Raw genomic sequence first — 17,171 nt, 5'->3', positions numbered from 1 at the left:
CAACAACTATAAAGCAACAGTTTTTGCAATTTGTCCAAAAGAAACTAACAATAGAAAGATCTATTCACCTCATGTAACATTAAACCCATAAACAAAAAAAAAAAGTTGCATCAAATGGCAGAAACATTTAGAAAAACAGTTCATAGCACTAATTTTCGAGACAGTGATCATAGAGCTATCAAATGTTAGCACTTTTTAATTTACCTTTTTTTTGCAAATTTAAAAAGTGGTGTAATATAAATTCTATTATATATATATATATATTTGCTATTTTTGGAAAAGTTCTATAACAAATTATACTTTGACAAATTATACTTTGATGAACTTGTGAGCATCTATTTTACAAATTAATTCATATAAAACAATATTATAACGAGAGCCCTATTGCTATGACTGAATTTGACCCATCTAAGAAAATAAAACCAAATAGTCACAATGGCTCGTCTAAATTTACCTTATTTTTTTTATTTCCAACTTCATCTGATCCAAAATTAATAATAAAAATGTCAACAATTTAAAATAAATGACATGACAATTTAGAATAGATCAGAATTTCTTAACACCCACGCTAAACATATTTTTTTTACAAACTACATTTAAGATTAAACAAAAAAAAAAAAAGGTATAAAATTTTTGAAAACACTGATACTCATCATTGTTAGAATCCCCTTCAAAAGGAAGGAATGCATTTCCATCCCTTCAAGAAAAGAGAAACCATTGCTAGAGATTACAGAAAACCTACAAAAAGTGGGTAACATTCAAAAAGAAAAATAACAATGGCCTCCATATAACCTGAAATAAATTCTACAACCCATGAAAAAACAGCAATAATATACACCACCCGTTTGTGCTTAGTTTGGGAAAAATGCACATCCTTGATTTTACCATTTGTATTTTCATTCTAACTTGTTTCTCCTCCCTTGAATGTATCTAAATTAATAAGATGCAAGACTCGGCCTTTAAAGTTCATGTAGATACATCAACTAACGTCATAGAACTGCTTTCAGGGTGCCTGAGTTTATTGGCTTTTGCAAGACTCTCACTGCAGGCATACCATCACCACCATCATTTCCGACCCGCCATGATCGATCTTTTTTTCTCTGTGGCTTCTTGTGCTGTTTATGAGATGCCTTAGGCTTCTTTTCGGTGATGCTTGGCTTGGCAAGTCCATTAGCTATGTCAAACGAATCAAGATAGTCAACCACCTGTTCAAAACCAGGGGCACTTTCACCATCCATGTTTGAGTCTTCAACATCATCTGAGTCTGAATCATGTGTATCAGAGAGCTCGAACGACCTAGCATCTTCTTCCTGAATATGATCTTCTTTGAGCATTCCTGGGGGCAATTCATGGTGGGGAATCTTTCCATCAACATAATCCTTCAAAATTTGGCGGGAAGCTCTAGTTTCATCAGGCAGCCCACTCGATGCAACATAACCACGAGAGACGCAATATGCCTTCAAAAGTTCTGATGCTAGGGGGGGTCGAGACTGTGGCTCATAAGGTTTTGGTTTTGGCAAAGTGATCTTGTACACATCCTCAATCACATGCCTTGGGACTCGATTGGCAACGACCTGAACAGCCTCTCTGTGCTCCGTCATTCGATCAATGGGCAATACTCCATAAGCAATCATTTCATATCTCGAGCTTGAAAATGAAGGAAACACTAAACCAGGGCAATCACATAGCGTAAGCTTGTCAGAAATAATCAATGTTTGGAAGTGCTTTGTCTTCCCAGGAGTGGAGGTGACTCCTGCTCTTTTTTGGCCAACTAAAGCATTAATTGTTGAGCTCTTACCCACATTTGGGTACCCAACAAATCCCACCATGACGCTACCTGACGATTTCTCATTCATACATCCTTCCAGAGAAAGATTATCTGACCGGCTTGATGCCCTCCTCTCGACAATCCGTTCAGCCTCATACTGTAAACGAGACAGAAGCTCATCCCGAGCATATATTTTTGTATCAGGATCATCCACACCATTCTGGGGTTCATTTGTATTCCATCCGCTGCCAAGTTTTCTCCCTTCCAGAGTGGCAGAAGCAGCTTTAGCAGACCAAAACAAGTATAATATCTCATGCTGATTGAAAAATTCTGCCCATTTCTTCCTGTTTATTTATTAACATGGAATGTTTATTTATTAAAAGACTGCACCAAAACATAGTCTAATTCCACGAGTGATCACTAACCTGACAGAGTAAGGCAGCAGATCTGCCTTGTTAACAAGAAGCATTGTCCTTTTGTGCTGATCAACCTCTCTTGCATATGCCTGCGGTAACAACAAAACCAGGCCATGAGAGAAATATAAGAAGAGTAGACAAAAGACACAAACGAAACCTGTTGTAAACTAAGGCACAGGCATTAAAAGATGACAAAAAAAACAAGTCAGCATTCATTCTTGTTAGTAGCCAATTTTATTCAAATATTCAGGGATAAAAACAAAATTAATTAACATAAAATGCCAGATAATTGTTGCAACGCCCCAAATTTGTCTTTTAAGGTAATTTTAGTCTAGTCGCCCCTTGTTTCATTATCGGTAAATTGATGGTGCTCTTAATTCAATTGTTTTGGTTACGTACTTGGATGCTTGGTGTTGTTTTGAAAATTTTTTTAGGAAATATAGAGGAGGAATTGGATTTGGTTGCAAAGACTTGAAATTTAAATTTGAAGAAGGGGGCATTAGAAGTCAAAAAAAGAAAGAAACAAAAGTTTTTTCCCTTCAGCCCTAAGAGCTACCCCCCCCCAACTACCCACCTCCCTCTATGACAACTCTCTCCCTCTCGTTCATCTCTCTCTCTCTTGGCAGCTCTGCTGCCTCGTCCATCCGCCACGCCACCAGTCGGTCAACAGCCAGTCTGCCGCGCCATCTACAGCTGGTTACAACAGTGAATCCTTTCTCTCCCTCTCATTTCGTAGCTCTCTCTCCCAGTCACTCTCTCTCTCTTTAACTCACCGCTATCGCTCTCCAGCCTTTGTCCTCCTCCACTTGTTGTCGGATCTGTAGTTAGAGTAAGATTTCTTACTGTTTTGGTTTGTTCTTGAGTGATACTTGTTTACCCAACAAGTTCTTGGCTTAAAAACCTTGTAATCTTGGCGCTTAAGGTTGGTAGGAATTTTGGGAGCTCTTAGTATACTTTCCAGCAAGGTAGTTCACATTGGTGGGCCTTTTGGCAAGTCTCCCTTACATTTTTGCTTAACGTTGAATATCCATCAATTTTGGCTTGAGTTTAATGTTAGACCATGACAAATGAAGCTTAGTTTTGAGCTTTGGAAGCATTTGGAGCTGCCGTCTAGCGATGTAATTGATCAGGCCATCAACTTTTGGTAAGTTTTGAGGTTTCGTGGCCTTTTTCATTGTGCTAAGGGTGTGGTAAAGTATGTTTATAACTCTTAGTCAAGAAAACAAAAATATTCAAATAAGAACATCTATCAAAAAGACTTTTGGAAGGGAATGGATGAAATTTGAATGATGTAAATAGAATAGGTGTTAATTGGGTAATTAGTTAATATTCTAAGTTAGTTTCCTGTTTCCCCTCTTCTATGTAACACATTATTTATTATAATAAAAGACTCACAATCATGGTTCTTGGAGGATTTCTCCTAAAGACTACTTAGGCTAAATCAATTTGGTATCAGAGCGACTGCCTGGGCCAATGTTGATTGCTGTCGATGGAACTTGGAAGTCCGAAAAACTCTTCCTGACGCCAATCACGTGCAGGAACTTTGAGTGTTGTGCTCATTGCCAAACAACTCACATCTATCTAGGAGGAACCCTTAAAATTCCAAGAAAGAAAGAAGAGACCTAAGATTTTGCAAGAATGGACTATTACTAATCAAAGAAAATGTCCAAGAAAAAAAACAGTAGTTTTTATGGACAAGAAAATCAATTTACTTCCAGAGACCGTGCTTGAATTCTACCTCAAGTGATTCCGAAGAAGAATTTCAACATGCTAATTTTTTCCATGTTCGATTTTCTCAAAGAACCTATCATCATCCACATTGGAAATTTGATTCTAATGATTCCAGTGACTCTGATGACGTTTCTAAGTCAATTTAGACAGAGAAATAAGGTAGCAATATCGGATAAGGGCCCAACGATGCAATAAAACCCATTTTTTAAGAAATCAACATAAAGATTGGGAGTTAGATGAATTAAAGAACCATCAAGAATGGATTTTTACAACCCCAAAAGAACGTTCGAGACTCAAAGTTACTCTATAGGTTATGAAACACGATCAAGAAAGTTTGATTCAAGAATGTTTGACATATACTTGTTCGCAATAAATGGGTGATCAGTTTTGAGCTAGGAAAATAGAAGAAAATAAGTGTATTTTTAAAAGATAATCTAATAATAATAATAATTAAAAAAAAACTCCAAAAGGAAAAAAAATAGAAGAATGAATAAGTGTATTTTTAAAATATTGTTATTACTTGACTTAGAAAAAACAAATTTCAAAAATTCATTTTTATTTAAACACTTTTGATAAAAACTTCTTAAAATAAAAACCCAAATGCATTTGACAATTCTTGTTTAAAAGTATTTTTATATACAAGTTTGTTTGGTTTGTTATATATACTAAAAGTGTTTTTATGAAAAAATTTCAAGGTTGACCGGTGGTGACTAGAGGTAGGTTGGCGGCAGTCACCAGAGTTGGTTGCCAGAAGTTCACCGGTGGAGTCACTCGAAGTGGTGGTTGGAGATTGCCAACGACAGTCACGGGAGGTGGTGTCCAAAAGTTGGCTGACAAACTTTCCAACCCTTGAAAAAGGCACCCCATAGGGTTGAATAGTAAGGGCACGTTGGTTATTTTAAATCCTAAGCCCAATACCAACTAAAACCAAACCGTCTAAACAAGGTAGCCCGCTACAATGTTAGGTACTAGATATTTAGTGATGTCAACTAAGGGGTATAAGGGTAATTGGATAAGATAGGAAGTTACTAGTAGTTACTGTCTAAGGGTAGTCACTAGTAATTATTGTGCAAGTGCGGTTACTAGGGTGGTTACAACTTGTTATAAATACAGGGAGGGTAAGTGAGAGGAGGGAATTTCTGTGGAGTGATTTAGGGCTTGGGTGAGAGTACAAGAAGGAGGTTCCAAGTGCCTTGTACTTGGGTTTATCTTGTATCTTCTTATAGTTACATTATAATAAATTTAGATCTTGTTCTTGTTAGGAAGTATCCTAACATCCACCCAACTCCATTGTTCTTGTTAGGAAGTATCCTAACATCCACCCAACTCCACTCTTAGGCCAAAACATGCCCTAAGAGATTACCAATAATCTTGCTAACGTTCCAGCATTACAAACAACCCCTAAATGTATAACTTGTGTTTGGAGTATTTAGACCGTACCACACATGTTACACAAAGTCATCATATCAAAGGGGCACGCGTATATCAAACACTCAAATTTAGTCCAACAAAAGAATAGAACAAAAAATCAGACATGTGCATGAAAATTTATTATTGCAATAGAAGAAATAAAATATACATTAAAAAAAGAGACAAGGCAACAAAAAAAATATATTAGCTAGTTCGCAACACACTCTTCATTCTCTTTTTATTTTTTAATGAAGACCTCAAACTTTAAATGGAGGAAAAATGAAAAATTCATTCTATTTTAGAATAAAACATAACCGTACTCCATATAAAGTTTAAATTCTCCGGCATAAAGATCAATAAGAATAAAAAAATAGAAAAGGTATAGTATTTAGCTGCAATAAAGAATATAATTCACCTCCAAGTCAGGGCAACGGTAGAATAAAGGGTCTCGAGCATCAACGACCATCACGAGCTGCAAAGAACAGGAAATCAGCACTACAACAAATAAAAGATTATCGTGGTGGAGGATGAACTTAACTGTTAACATGATTGCACATGCCCACAACAGGGGGAGTACTAAGACAAATATTGAAAGGGAAGATTTCAGAATTGGTTGGTTACTGGGTTACTGGAATCACATTGCTTTTTATAACACTTGAGGAACTTTTTAAGAAAGAAACAAATACAGTGGCTAACTTATATACAGTTCCTAGTTTCCATGAGCACTAGACGTTAATAAAACAGGAAACTGCAACAGATATAAGTTTCATAATGTTGTTCAACTTTTGGTTGGGCATTATTAAAAGCCTAACTCTCCATTGTTATAGTCAAATGTAGCTAAAAGCTTACTTGCCGAAATATGGTTTGAGAGAAATCAAAGAGTTTTTTATCGTTTTGTAGCTGCTAGAATTAATGTCTCCCTTTGTTGTTCTCTTTTTAAGCTCTTCGTCGATTTCTCCATTCATGGCCTCAGCATAACTTGGAATGCATTTGTTTTTCCAATCTAGTTGTGATGTTTTGTGTTTTGTAGATTAGTTTTTTTCTGTTTGGATGTTTCTTTGTATTTTGTGCATCAGTCTCGTTTCATTATTTCATTATTTCATTGAGAAGCATCACTTCCTTTTTAAACTAATAATAATAGTAATTGATGCTTTACTTTTTTTTATCAGAAAAGCAGAACACATTCCAACGTTTGTATGAATAATGTCATACTAAAGTTTCATACTCAGTTACCAATATGCATAGTTATATCATATGTGATAATAATTTAGGATAAAATTGCTGAACTGGAACTCAAGGTAGTTTTAATAATTAATGCAAGTTCAAACTAAGAAACTTTCCGATGATAAATTTACACTGATACACTGATTTGTTGCTCTAAACTTACCGCACATGATGGGAAGAGGATGAGCCGTTCTCAAATAGAAAAGAAAATAATAAATTACTAAAGACAACTCCTACAAGATAAAAAAGAAATAAAACCTATAGATTTAACATGTCAACTCCAGAAGCGGACAAATTACTTGACTCAAATAAGAGGGAACATTTTTTTGGCACAATTGAAGATCTAAGAACAACCCCTCCTTCTAGAGAACCCAACCATCAAAGGAATCCCCCAAACTCTTGCAGACGCCCATGTGATAAAATTTAAATCATCTAACCCTCGGTATGAATTGTTATTGTGGATCATATAATATGCCTTTATTATTTTTGTATGGAGGAATAATAATGGTAACAACAAATTGTGTTGAAGAAGCATGCTTAGTGTTGAATGACAATTATCCGGTCATCATCAAAAGGATAAACATCATCTTACCAAATCACATCGCTCAACAACCCGCCAAAGCTGTCTCCATATATCTAAGTTTTTCTCAAATGGCGTAAGAACAAGATTTTCATTCCCCTCAAGCCTAAAAAAGTTTGCATAATCACATAAAAATGTCAATGAACAAGAATACTTGAGAACAATTTACATATATGATTTTAACGTGCTAAGACAAGACAAATAAAAAAGAAACAAGAATATCTCAATTCGAGCAAACCTTGCAAGGCTCCGACGCCATATTAAGAAAGACTGACGTTCATTATCATCAAGCTCCTCTGCAGACATCCTAGCGTTCCAGGGTGGCCTAAAACAAGAGAGAGATTTACAAGCTGCACAACCAAATTTCCAAAGCAGAACTTGCATAAATTTGGTAAGGAATAAGGATAAGAAGACAAACCTACGTGGAACTCGTAGACTGCTAGCATGCAAAGCCTCCTCTATCTTTTGTTGATCTCTCCTTTCCACAAGAGTCATTTCACTTACACTCGAACTTCCATCCCTAGAAGTAAAGAACACATAAACCAATATCAAAATTCATTAGTAAAACTTCATTCATAATCAATACCTTTCAATCTGCCCATGACAAGCATCTGACTCAAACAAACTATTTCCACTTCCTATGTTTAAAACCCAATCAAACTTTACAGCTCGTGGACCAACACTTTCAATCAAATACTGTAAATCCATAACCCAGGGGTATGAAAAGCTAGACTAACTTACAAGTTGATAAGAAAGTTTGGAGTAGGGTTATCAATGGAAAAGAGGCGCTCTGCCTCATCTGCTTGTTGGATAACGGCATCAATGTCGCTGACCTCTGTGACCGACTCCAAAACCTTCTTCTGCTGAGATTTGTAGAATCTACCTTTCTCCTTAGACTGTTGGATCATTTGGTTATGTTGCTTGACAAGAGCCCGACCCAGCCCCATCTTATCATTCCTCCTCATCGCCAAATCTGAACACACAACTTAATACAACTACCTCTTCTGGTACCTTTGATTTTCCTTAGGTATCAATAAACGATGAGGACCCCCTATTAGGAACCCCAAAGAATCATTACACAGGTTCATATTGAAAAAAATAAAGGATAATATAGATAGTCTAAAATGTAACAACATGACTGTCTGAGACCTCTAACTATGGTTAATAAGTAACCCATATTTTCCAATATAGCGATTATAATAAAAATGCACAAAACATAACAAGTAGATGCTTCTACAACATACACACATCAGTGGAAGCAACTAATTACAAACAATTTCCAAGTTAAACAAGAAACATCCTTTAATGTCCTATGCCAAACTTCACTTCCTTCAGAACTATAACTTGATCCTTCATCTAAAAGCATTTTGGAAAAACAAAAATGAATACAAAAATAATCAATAAGCCACTTTCTGTGCTTCAATGAGAACATATACCCTCGATTCCAAATCTTGGCTACAACAAAATATCATACAATCCCCAAAACACAGAAACTGGAATATTTGGATGGCCCCGATAAAATTATCCAAAAACATTTGAAACAAAATATGTAGTTTTCAAATGGCAATTTCAACAAAATAACCCATCAAATCAAACCATTCAGCTATATCTAAAAGTTTTCAGAAGTAATCAAAACCAAAACAGAAACATTTCCAACTATTCTTCAAAAAAGATCACATATTTTCATTTAGCAAAGCTTTTAAATCAGACAAAGCAATTTTAGTCAATTCTCAAATCACCATAAAACATACTTTCAAAGATCTAAAACACACTTTCAACCATTTATCAAATCACAAGAAAAAAAAAACGTATAAATGGGATGTGGAAACTACTTATCTTAACCAACAATCCTATAATTCTAGATCTAGAAATCCACTTCCTTAAACAAACATAACTTTAAGAAAACTTAAAGCAGTGTTAGAACTCAGTTTGAAAACCTTAATCGACTCCGAGAGACTTTTCAACCAGAATATTCTTATCCAAAATCCACATAAACCTTAATTAATAACTCCAAATAAACCCAAAACTATAACCAACTAACTTACGAAGTCAAAGACTGGGACACTTTAGTGGAGTCCAAACTAGTCCGAAATGTGTTCAACCTTGCTGAACCCTAATCGAATACTTAGAAATTTACTCAACCATAACAACAAATGAGTTCCAGGAGTTCAGAATAGCATTTGAACACTTCAATCCAACTCAAAATGGAAATTAAAGCAATAACCCCTTACGAATCTTACCAAGAAGGTCTAACCCTTGCTGTTTGGTGTCCTAAAACGTCCGAACTTGTAGAACTGAACCTTAAACGTTATAGGCACACTAGTTTGAAGCCAATCAGAGTGTGGATAACAGCCGCAAAAACCTTACGCCCAAGCCAAAAATGCTGCTGCAAGAAACCCAGACGTCGGAAACGTGATGCACAACTTGTTGTTCTCGTTGGAGTCTCAAACGGAGAAAAAACAATGCTTCGAAAGCCTAGGCGAAGTGGTTCGGAGTCGTGCTCACAATGCAAGTCAGGTTGCCGATTGAACGTAGAGCGTCGTCGACTACAGAGCTGGGCGTTTGCGTGGGTGTGGGCTCCAGTCGTCGCTTGCCTTACGCCTGTAGTGCCGGAGTGTCGCCGGAGAAGTAGACTGAGGTACGGGGTTCGGGCGCTGTTTGATGAGAGGGGTGGAAGATGGACGTTTCCTTTTTTTCCCAAATCTTAAACTAATTTTTTCTTCTTCGTATTTTCTTTCAAACGAATGACCTAATCTACTACGTTTATTTCCTAAATTCTAAATTATTACAATAATATTTCGTCAAACTTTAGGACGAATTTCGCCATATCGTTCAATTAAAGAAAAACATTTATAGTAAATTTATCATATTAATATTAAAACAGACATATTTAACTACTAATTACATAAATTTACTTAAATATAACTATTTAACAAAAGTACTATATATTTACTACATACAGTATTATAATTTAAGAAAAGTACACGAAACTAATTATTTTTTTCGCAAATTTGGATTTTGATTATTGGACAATTTTTTATTTTTTATTCTTTTTGTTTATTTTTTTCTTTTTCATATTATTATTTCTCCTTTTTCCTATTTTCGTATTTCCACTTATTGTTTACAATTTATTCAATTCCTCTTTCAAAATTTCTTTCTTCTTCTTCATCTTTCTTTTTTTTTCTTCTTGGTCCAAGATCTAATATATATTAGTATGAGATCTAAACGGTCGTGTACCAATATTTAAATTATCAATTGTCTATTTCAAACAGGCAGAGATAGACTACTATCACTAATAAATAATTTAGTTTTGGTACAAAATCGTTTAGATTTTGTACAAAATTGTTTAGACTGGTACAAGGGTACAATTGAACTCAATTGCGGTGTGTCTTACAAAGGCACCACATATCTCTATTTATAGGACATGTCATGGTATAGGTTACACTATAGAATTCAATGAGATAAATGTTATAACATAGAATTGAGGAAGAGTTGTAGAAGATTGGTAACCTACTATAGGCTATGGATATCTACATAGTTATATTTACAATATTTCCCCTTAGATATCTATATTATATAAAATAAATGTCTCGATAAAACTTTACTAGGAAAAAACTCGATGAGAAAAAATCCTAATGAAGGAAAAAGAGTACATTATTTTTATATATTAATAACTGTCTCATTAAAAACCATGCTAGAAAAACCCAATGGGAAAAACCTTAGTAAGGGAAAAAGAATGCAATATTTCTGTTTCTTGCAATATTTCTACTCCCCTTATAAATACATCACTTAAGTTATCTGAGTCGTCGCATTCCAATGTTATGGACTAACTTTTCAAATGTTAACGTGGGTAATGCTTTTATGAATAGGTTCGCCAAGTTGTCTTTTGAAGAAATTTGTTGAACACTGATGTCACCATTTTCTTCAAGGTCATGTGTATAAAAGAATTTTAGTAAGATATGTTTTGTTCTATCTCCTTTTATATACCCTCCTCTAATTTATGATATACATGCACTATTGTCCTCAAATAATATTGTTGGTAGATTTTTACTGAAAGATAAACCACATGTTTCTTGAATATGATGAGTAATTGACTTCAACCATACACATATTCTCTACTAGTTTCATGAATTGCAAGAATTTCTACATGATTCAATGAAGTTGCCGTAATGGTTTGCTTTACAGATCGCCAAGATATACCAGTTCCTCTACATGTAAACAAATAACCTGTTTGAGACCTTGCTTTGTGTGGGTCAGATAAATATCCAACATTTGAATAACCAACTAGATCAAAGTTTGATTTGTTTGAATAAAACGAACCCATACCAATCGTCTCTCGAAGATAACGAAGTACTTGCTTAACTCCATTCAAATGTCTTTTTATTGGAGAAGAACTATATCTTGCTAATAAATTTACTGAAAATGCTACATCTGGTCTCGTGTTATTAGCCAGATACATTAGTGCACTTATTGCACTAAGGTATGGTACTTCAGGACCAAGTAATTCTTCATTATCTTCTCAAGGTCGAAAGATATCCTTTTTCACATCTAGTGATTGAACCACCATTAAAATGTTCAATGAGTTTGATTTGTCCATGTAGAAACTTTTTAAAATCTTTTATGTATATGTTGATTGATGAATAAAAATTACATCGGATAAATGCTTGATTTGCAAGCCAAGAAATTTTTTTGTTTTACCAAGATTTTTCATCTCAAATTCCTTTTTGAGATATTCTAACTTTGAAAGCTCTTCTGGTGTTCCAATTATATGTAAATCATCAACATGTACAACTATAATAACAAATCCTTATTGTGATTTCTTAATAAAAACACATGGACAAATTGGATTATTTTTATAACCTTTTTTCAATAAATATTCACTTAAACGATTGTACCACATTTGTCCTGATTATTTCAATCCATATAATAATCTTTGTAATTTGATTGAATATAGTTCTCTAGATTTTGAATTATACGATTCGAGTATCTTAAATCCTTCAAGATTTTCATATAGATTTCATTTTTCAAGTATCTATACAGATATGTTGTAACTACATCTATAAGATGCATATCAAGCTTTTCGATACCGTCAGACTAATTAAATATCTTAATACAATAGCATCCACTACAGGAGAATATGTTTTCTCATAATCAATGTTCGATCTTTGAGAAAATCCTTGTGGAATAAGTCGTGTTTTATATATAGTGACCTCATTATTTTCATTTCTTTTACGCACAAATATCCATTTAAATCCCACAGGTTTTACACCTTTAGGTGTATGAACTATAAGCCCAAAAACTTTACGTTTCGAAAGTGAGTTCAATTCTGCTTGGATGACTTCTTTCCATCTATGCCAATCTTTTCTATTACAACATACGCCAATAGATTTAGGTTCAAAATCCTCATTTTCATGAATGATATTATGCAACATTATAAGCAAAAATGTTGTCCACAATTACATTAGTTCTATTTCATCTTTTTTCTGTCATGATATAGTTTATCAAGATCTTATTTTTATCTACTTGAGTCTCTTCAACATTTTTATCATTAGTTATGTCCAGGATTTCTTCTTAAATATTCATATTATCAATTAAGTCATTTCGACTATTGATCATTTTTTTTTTCGATGATTTTTATCCTTTGAACCTATTGATCTACGCTTTTGCCGCAACACAGATTCATTAATTGTAGCAATTTGCTGAATTGGGATTTCAATTTTAGATGGAGCATTTGCAGTTAGAATATATGACTTGATCACTTTCTTAGTATCTGTAAATGCATCTGACATTTGGTTTGCTACACTTTGTAAATGAATTATCTTTTGAACTTTTAGTTCATCATGCTTTGTACGAGGATCTAAATGAGACAATAACGATACATTTCAGCTAATTTCATTTTCAAACTTCTTAATTTATCTCCCTAATGTTGGAAAAGTTGTCTCATTAAAATGACAATAAAAAAATCGTGTAGTAAATATATCACTCGTCAAAGGTTCAAGATATCAAATAATTAATGGGGATTCAAATCCAACATATATTCCTAACCTTCCTTGAGGTCCCATTTTAGTACGTTGTGGTGGAAAAATTGAAACATATACTGCACAAAACCAAAAATTCGCAAATGAAAAATATTTGGCTGCTAATCATAAGCTAATTTTACCAAGGAGTACTTATGATAAGATGTCGATCTTATGTGTATAAGTGACTTTGCATGCAAAATAGCATGGCCCCATACAAATAATGGAAGTTTTGCACTCATAAGTAATGGTCGCAATCAATTGTAAGCGTTTAATAAATGATTGTGCCAAACCATTTTGTGTATGAACATGAGCTACAGGATGTTCAATATTTATCCCAATTGACATGCAATAATTATTAAATGCTTAGGATATAAACTCATCAACATTATCAAGTCGAATGTTTTTTTATGGTATAATCAGGAAACTGTGCTTTTAATTTGATTATTTGAGCAAGTAATCTTGCAAATGCAAGATTTCGACTTGATAATAAACATATACATGTGACCATCTATTTGATGCGTCAATTAAAACCATGAAGTGTTTAAATGGTCTACTTGGTGGAGTAATGAGTCCACATATGTCACCATGAATTCGTTCTAAAAATGTAGGTGACCGAACTCCCACTTTGGTAGGTGATGGCCTAATAATTAATTTTCCTTGAGAGTAAACAACACATGATAATTCATTAGATTAAAAAATCTTCTAGTTCTTTAGCGGATGTTCATGAGAATTTTCAATAATTCTTCTCAACATTATTGACCCCAAATGACCCAATCGATCATGCCAAACAGTAGACATTTTTAAGTTTATGAACTTCGGGTTCATGGTTGCATATGTTTTAATTACTCGTATATGATTATAATATAACTTATAAGAAAAGGCAAACAATGTATCTAATATACGCTTTTCATGTGAAACAATAAATGTAATATAAAGATATTCTATATTATTTTTATTGTTAGTTTCAACATAATAACCATTTCGACGTATATCTTTGAAACTCAATATGTTTCTTTTGGACTTACTAGAGTACAAATCATTATTCATTGTGAATTTTGTTTCTTTAGGCAAAATAAGGTTTGTTTTTCCAAAAACTTCAATCGAACTTCATATTGTATTGACATTTGCTTCAAGCATTGTCAATGTAGAAAAATATTTTTTACTTTTAAGTATTGTGTGCGTAGTTACACTATCTGCCAAATATAAATCTTCATTATTCATATTTGAGTCAATCAAAATATAAGAAATATTCATAACTCTTCATAAAAAAATGATTACAATAAGTCTTACGAAAAAAAACTAACCTTGAAATATAAACAATTTAAATAAACTGGGAAATGTTGAATAGAGAAAACACCAAAACATAATGTAAATGTTAGTTTTGGACATTATCATAATTAAAAGAAGTATTTGCTACTCCTTCATTAACATCAATTTTTTCTTCAAGAGACTAAAAGAAGTCAATAACATCCAAATGTGTCCTATTGGAAGGGTCACAAACATCATCTTGATAGGCAAAGTTTACTTCCACATTCTTCCCTTTTTCCTTCAATGAGGCTTGATAAAGGTCAGCTAAGTACTTGGATGTATGACAATTACAAGTCCAATGACCATTCATACCACAACGAAGGCATTGATTTTCACCATTTTTTAATTTCTTATTTTGTGGAGTTTTTCCTTTATGATCATCATTTGTGATTTTCTCGAAATCTGAATGATTATTACCACAAAAAGTATAATTACTTCTTCCTTTACCACGACCACGACCTCAGCCATGACCACAACCACGACCTCAATCTCGACCATTATTGTTTGAAACAAACAACATTCGCTTCAGGGAACGGTATTGCTTCAGTTGGTCGAGAGTCATGGTTTTTCATTAATAACTCGTTATTTTGTTCAGCCATAAGAAGACATGATTTGAGTTCATAATAGTTTTTAAACCATCTTTCTTGATATTGCTGTTGCGGGAGCATATTCGAGACATGTAATGTGAAAAAAGTTTTCTCTAACATATCTTCATCAATAATTTTTTCTCTGCATAATAATAATTTTGAACAAATTTTAAATAATATAGTATTACAATCACTTACTGATTTAAAATCTTGCAACCTTAAGTGCATCCAATCATATTGAGCTTTAGGAAGAATCACACTTTTTTTATAATCATATATTTCTTTTAAACTTTGCCATAGTTTATAGGGATCTTTTACCGTAAGATTTTCAATCTTTAATCCATGAAGATGAGGTCAAAGGAAAATAATGGCTTTTGCCTTTTCTTGACTTGAAGTCATGTTTCCTTCTTTAATCATTTCTCTAAGATTTATGGCATCCAAATGAATTTCATCATCAAGCACCCATGATAAATAATTATCACCATTGATATCCGAGAGCTAGAAATTCTAATTTGGTAAGACTTGACATGATAGAACTATAACAAAGAAATTTACTTATATTAAAAATTTAATAAACGTGTTAAACATGCCTTATAAAACAACTTAGATAAATATCATATTATGAAAAATTGTGACAACAATACACGCACCAAAAATGTTAATTTTTCAACATACTTATACATAAAATGTTAAAATAACATGCTTAGGTAAATTGATATAAACATCATAAAAACAATTACAAAACTTATGTTTATAGAAAGTAGACAATTAAGAACCCATAAATTATACATAGCTCTTAAAATAATTGAAATAAGAACCAAGCATAAATAATCACATAAATCATAAATAAATTAAGATGAACCAAACCACAATCTTATTGTGAACTAATTAACAATATTTTTAACAAACAATAATTTTGTAAACATAATATGCAAAATTACAACATGCAATAGGTATAAAAGATTACATTCTCAAACATTTAAACTATGCATAATGTATACATGGAATAGTTCATGCAACGTTCACAAATACAAAACAAGAAAACAAACTAATACTTTATAGTGTTATTGTAGAGACTCGTGCTGATAACATGTTATGAAATAAAGAATAAAGAAGCTAAATAAGAACAATGAAACTACACAAAATAAGAGAATGGAGAAGAGAAGAAGTAAAGAACAATTGAATTCAATTGTGGTGTGTCTTACAAATGCACCACATACCTCTATTTATAGGACATGTGATGGTGTAGATTACACTATAGAATTCACAGTGAGATGAATGTTATAACATAGAATTGAGGGAGAGTTATAGAAGATTGGTAACCTATTGTAGGTTATGGATATTTACATAATTATATTAATCTCATGATTCTCCAATTTCCTAAATATGAGGGAGTTATATAAGTAAGCATAAGAAAACAATTTTTTGCAATCTGAGCCTTTGCCTCAATGCGAATTGTGAGACCAAAAATTTCTTGAACCCTTTGGAATTTATTAAGTTTAGTCAAAGACAAGAGAAATAAAATTTATGGGGAAAATGAAGTAAAAATATTTGGAAAGATGAAAGTTTAGGTTTAAGAGAAGAGAAAATTTGAGACATTTTGGCTAAGTGTCAAAATGTATGGTTTTGGACATTTAGAGGTTAGGATGGATGACAATGAAGGCCGCATAACCTCTAAATGAGTGTCATGGGCAGAAAGAAGAAGATGGAGAACCTCTTTAGGCGTTTAAAGAAGTGTCCAGACGTTTTGGGTTGGCTTGGCGAAATATCTATATAGGTTAGAGAGGGTTTTAGGCGTTTTAGCTAACTTCATAAAGCAGTTTCTCACAACTCACTTGGGGGCATTTTCACTCAAATTAGTCTTGAAAGCTAAAAAATTGAGTCTAGTTTATTTAGGAAGGCTTATGGGAGTTTTGGATATGAGAAGATTGACGTTTTAGATAAGAGAAGACAAGAAGGTCAGTTCACAAGTGAATATGAATGAAGTGCATTCCCAGAAGGCTACAGAACACATTATTTGACGTTTTTTAAAAATGTTGCTATATCCTTAATTATTATTCCTAAATGACCATCAATTACAATAATCTATTTTCAACCCCAACTCGAGACTCAACCCAACCCGAAAAA

At 33.3% G+C, this 17,171-nt stretch overlaps 1 protein-coding gene across 1 annotated transcript; it reads right to left on the bottom strand.

Annotated features, from left to right (window-relative positions):
• Positions 1-623: 623 nt before the first annotated feature.
• LOC101216227 (GTPase LSG1-2-like) lies at positions 624-9,864 on the bottom strand. The gene is made up of 8 exons (XM_011656562.2): positions 9,370-9,864; positions 7,871-8,180; positions 7,548-7,649; positions 7,368-7,454; positions 7,142-7,235; positions 5,741-5,797; positions 2,194-2,273; positions 624-2,112 (listed from the first exon to the last, which is right to left on the bottom strand). Exons 2-8 carry the CDS (start codon positions 8,092-8,094, stop codon positions 990-992), a joined length of 1,767 nt encoding a protein of 588 aa, XP_011654864.2. The 5' UTR covers positions 8,095-8,180; positions 9,370-9,864; the 3' UTR covers positions 624-989.
• Between the last annotated feature and the right edge of the window lie 7,307 nt (positions 9,865-17,171).

This window comes from Cucumis sativus, chromosome 1 (assembly GCF_000004075.3).
Source record: "Cucumis sativus cultivar 9930 chromosome 1, Cucumber_9930_V3, whole genome shotgun sequence".
Classification (NCBI taxonomy): domain Eukaryota; kingdom Viridiplantae; phylum Streptophyta; class Magnoliopsida; order Cucurbitales; family Cucurbitaceae; genus Cucumis; species Cucumis sativus.
Note: the sequence above shows the minus strand (reverse complement) of the source record. Positions and strands in the feature narration are given on the sequence as shown.

Bases quoted from the DNA above. Each gene is read 5' to 3' on its own strand.
- LOC101216227 (XM_011656562.2), bottom strand. From the start codon at position 8,094: ATGAGGAGGAATGATAAGATGGGGCTGGGTCGGGCTCTTGTCAAGCAA. The intron at 7,236-7,367 runs GTTTGCTCGAAT...AAACTTTTTTAG, and splicing joins TGGCGTCGGAGCCTTGCAAG to GCTTGAGGGGAATGAAAATC. The intron at 2,113-2,193 runs GTTAGTGATCAC...ATAAATAAACAG, and splicing joins CTGCTGCCTTACTCTGTCAG to GAAGAAATGGGCAGAATTTT.